The 1,624-nt window shown below is 41.1% G+C and overlaps 1 protein-coding gene across 1 annotated transcript in view; it reads right to left on the bottom strand.

Annotated features, from left to right (window-relative positions):
• LOC106109148 (DNA-directed RNA polymerase III subunit rpc2) overlaps positions 1-1,624 on the bottom strand; it is a gene marked incomplete at its 3' end in the record, with an annotated part of 4,918 nt that continues 3,294 nt past the window's right edge. The window contains exons 10-13 of the mRNA XM_013290553.1: positions 959-1,623; positions 745-881; positions 426-589; positions 1-40 (exon numbers count right to left, since the gene is read on the bottom strand). Of these exons, the coding sequence (XP_013146007.1) occupies positions 1-40; positions 426-589; positions 745-881; positions 959-1,623 (1,006 nt within the window). The remainder of the gene's footprint in view (positions 41-425; positions 590-744; positions 882-958; position 1,624) is intronic.

Genomic DNA, 1,624 nt, shown 5'->3' with positions numbered 1-1,624 from the left:
CGCGTCCGACGCCAGCATCAGCCGCTCCATTAGCAACATACTGCAAATTTAAATACAATAGTGAGTAACTATCGTAGGTTAGCATGGTTTGAGGAAGGATGAATGTAACAAGGAAGATGTTAGATATGAATGTGGTACACCGCTAGACCTAGAAATCGATGGATGGTTTGCATGAAAGGTGCCATGATCAAAAAAGAAGTGATGACTGAGATGACGCATAATAAGAGTTATTTGGAGTACGAAAACACGGCGTTGACAAGTAGGATAAGATAGGGGAGATGAGTAAGAAACTATTGCACCTGTAACGCCACCTATAACAAGTACGCTATCTATAGTTCAGTAAAAATTATGTAAAGAAATGAAAAAAGAGTTGTAAGAACAAACAACTTTTTAGTTTTGCACAACGTAATATACGTGTATCTCACCTGGCACCGTATCCAATGAGGCAATCTCTCTCCATCTCGCCGAGGCGCAGGCCGCCATCGCGAGAGCGGCCCTCGGTGGGCTGGCGCGTGAGCACGGCGCGCGGGCCGCGGGCGCGCGCGTGCATCTTGTCCTGCACCATGTGCTTCAATTTCTGGTAATAAACCTAAAATAACATTATTTAAAAATACATTATAGAATTGTAACTGGTATTGATGATTAAAGTATGTTTTAAGTGACTATAGGGTTGTACTACATATTTTTATTGCTTCTAGTCAGGAAAAGATTTCTTTTGAACAATTTTGATATCTTTAAACTCACCGGTCCTGAATAAATGTAAGCTTCTAAGGGCTCGCCTGTGATTCCAGAGTAAAATATATCTTTGCCATGATAATTGTAGCCGTGTTTTTCTAGTTCATTGCACACATCTCTCACTTTAGATCCACCAAATGCTGTGCCTGCAGAGAATACATTATATATAAACTAAGGATATTTTTTTACATTTAATAGCTACCTAATACTGGAGTATTATTACCATAATGGAATTTTCCTTCCATTAATCCCGCCTTTCCTGCCAGCAACTCGATAGTTTTACCAACTGTCATCCGCGACGGGAAGCCGTGTGGGTTCATGATCATATCGGGACATATCCCTCTGTCATTAAATGGCATATCTTCTTGTTGAACTATCAACCCTGTAACACCTTTTTGACCATGTCTAGAACTGAACTTATCTCCAATCTCAGGGATTCTGGTTTGTCTTAGTAAGATCTTAATTAGAAATGCATCCTCCGCGTTTGCGGAAACCATAACTTTCTCGACATAGGATTCTACCGGACCTTTATATGTAATTGGAACTTCTTTGTATTCAATTTGCTGAGGTTGTCCTTGCGCTATAGGATTTATTGTAGCCGGGGGCATTTGTTTATTTATCAATACTTGTCGATTTTCAACCATTTCTCCAGGGCTAGCGATTCCATCAGAGTCTAGGATATCGTGTGCTTTTATGATTTTTCCTGTAGTAGCATCTTTCGAAGGTCCTAATATTCTATCCGATGTTTGATTGCTGTATCTTTTCATAGTTGTTTTAGCGCTTTTGTAAACAAGGCAACGTCCGTAGCCCCGATCTATGGAAGCTCTGTTGAGTATGAGGGCGTCCTCGATGTCGTAGCCGCTGTAGCTCATGACGGCGACGGTGGCAT

The sequence above is a fragment of the Papilio polytes genome, unplaced genomic scaffold, assembly GCF_000836215.1.
Source record: "Papilio polytes unplaced genomic scaffold, Ppol_1.0 DF821289.1, whole genome shotgun sequence".
Lineage (NCBI taxonomy): Eukaryota > Metazoa > Arthropoda > Insecta > Lepidoptera > Papilionidae > Papilio > Papilio polytes.
This window is presented reverse-complemented; position numbering and strand designations above follow the sequence as displayed.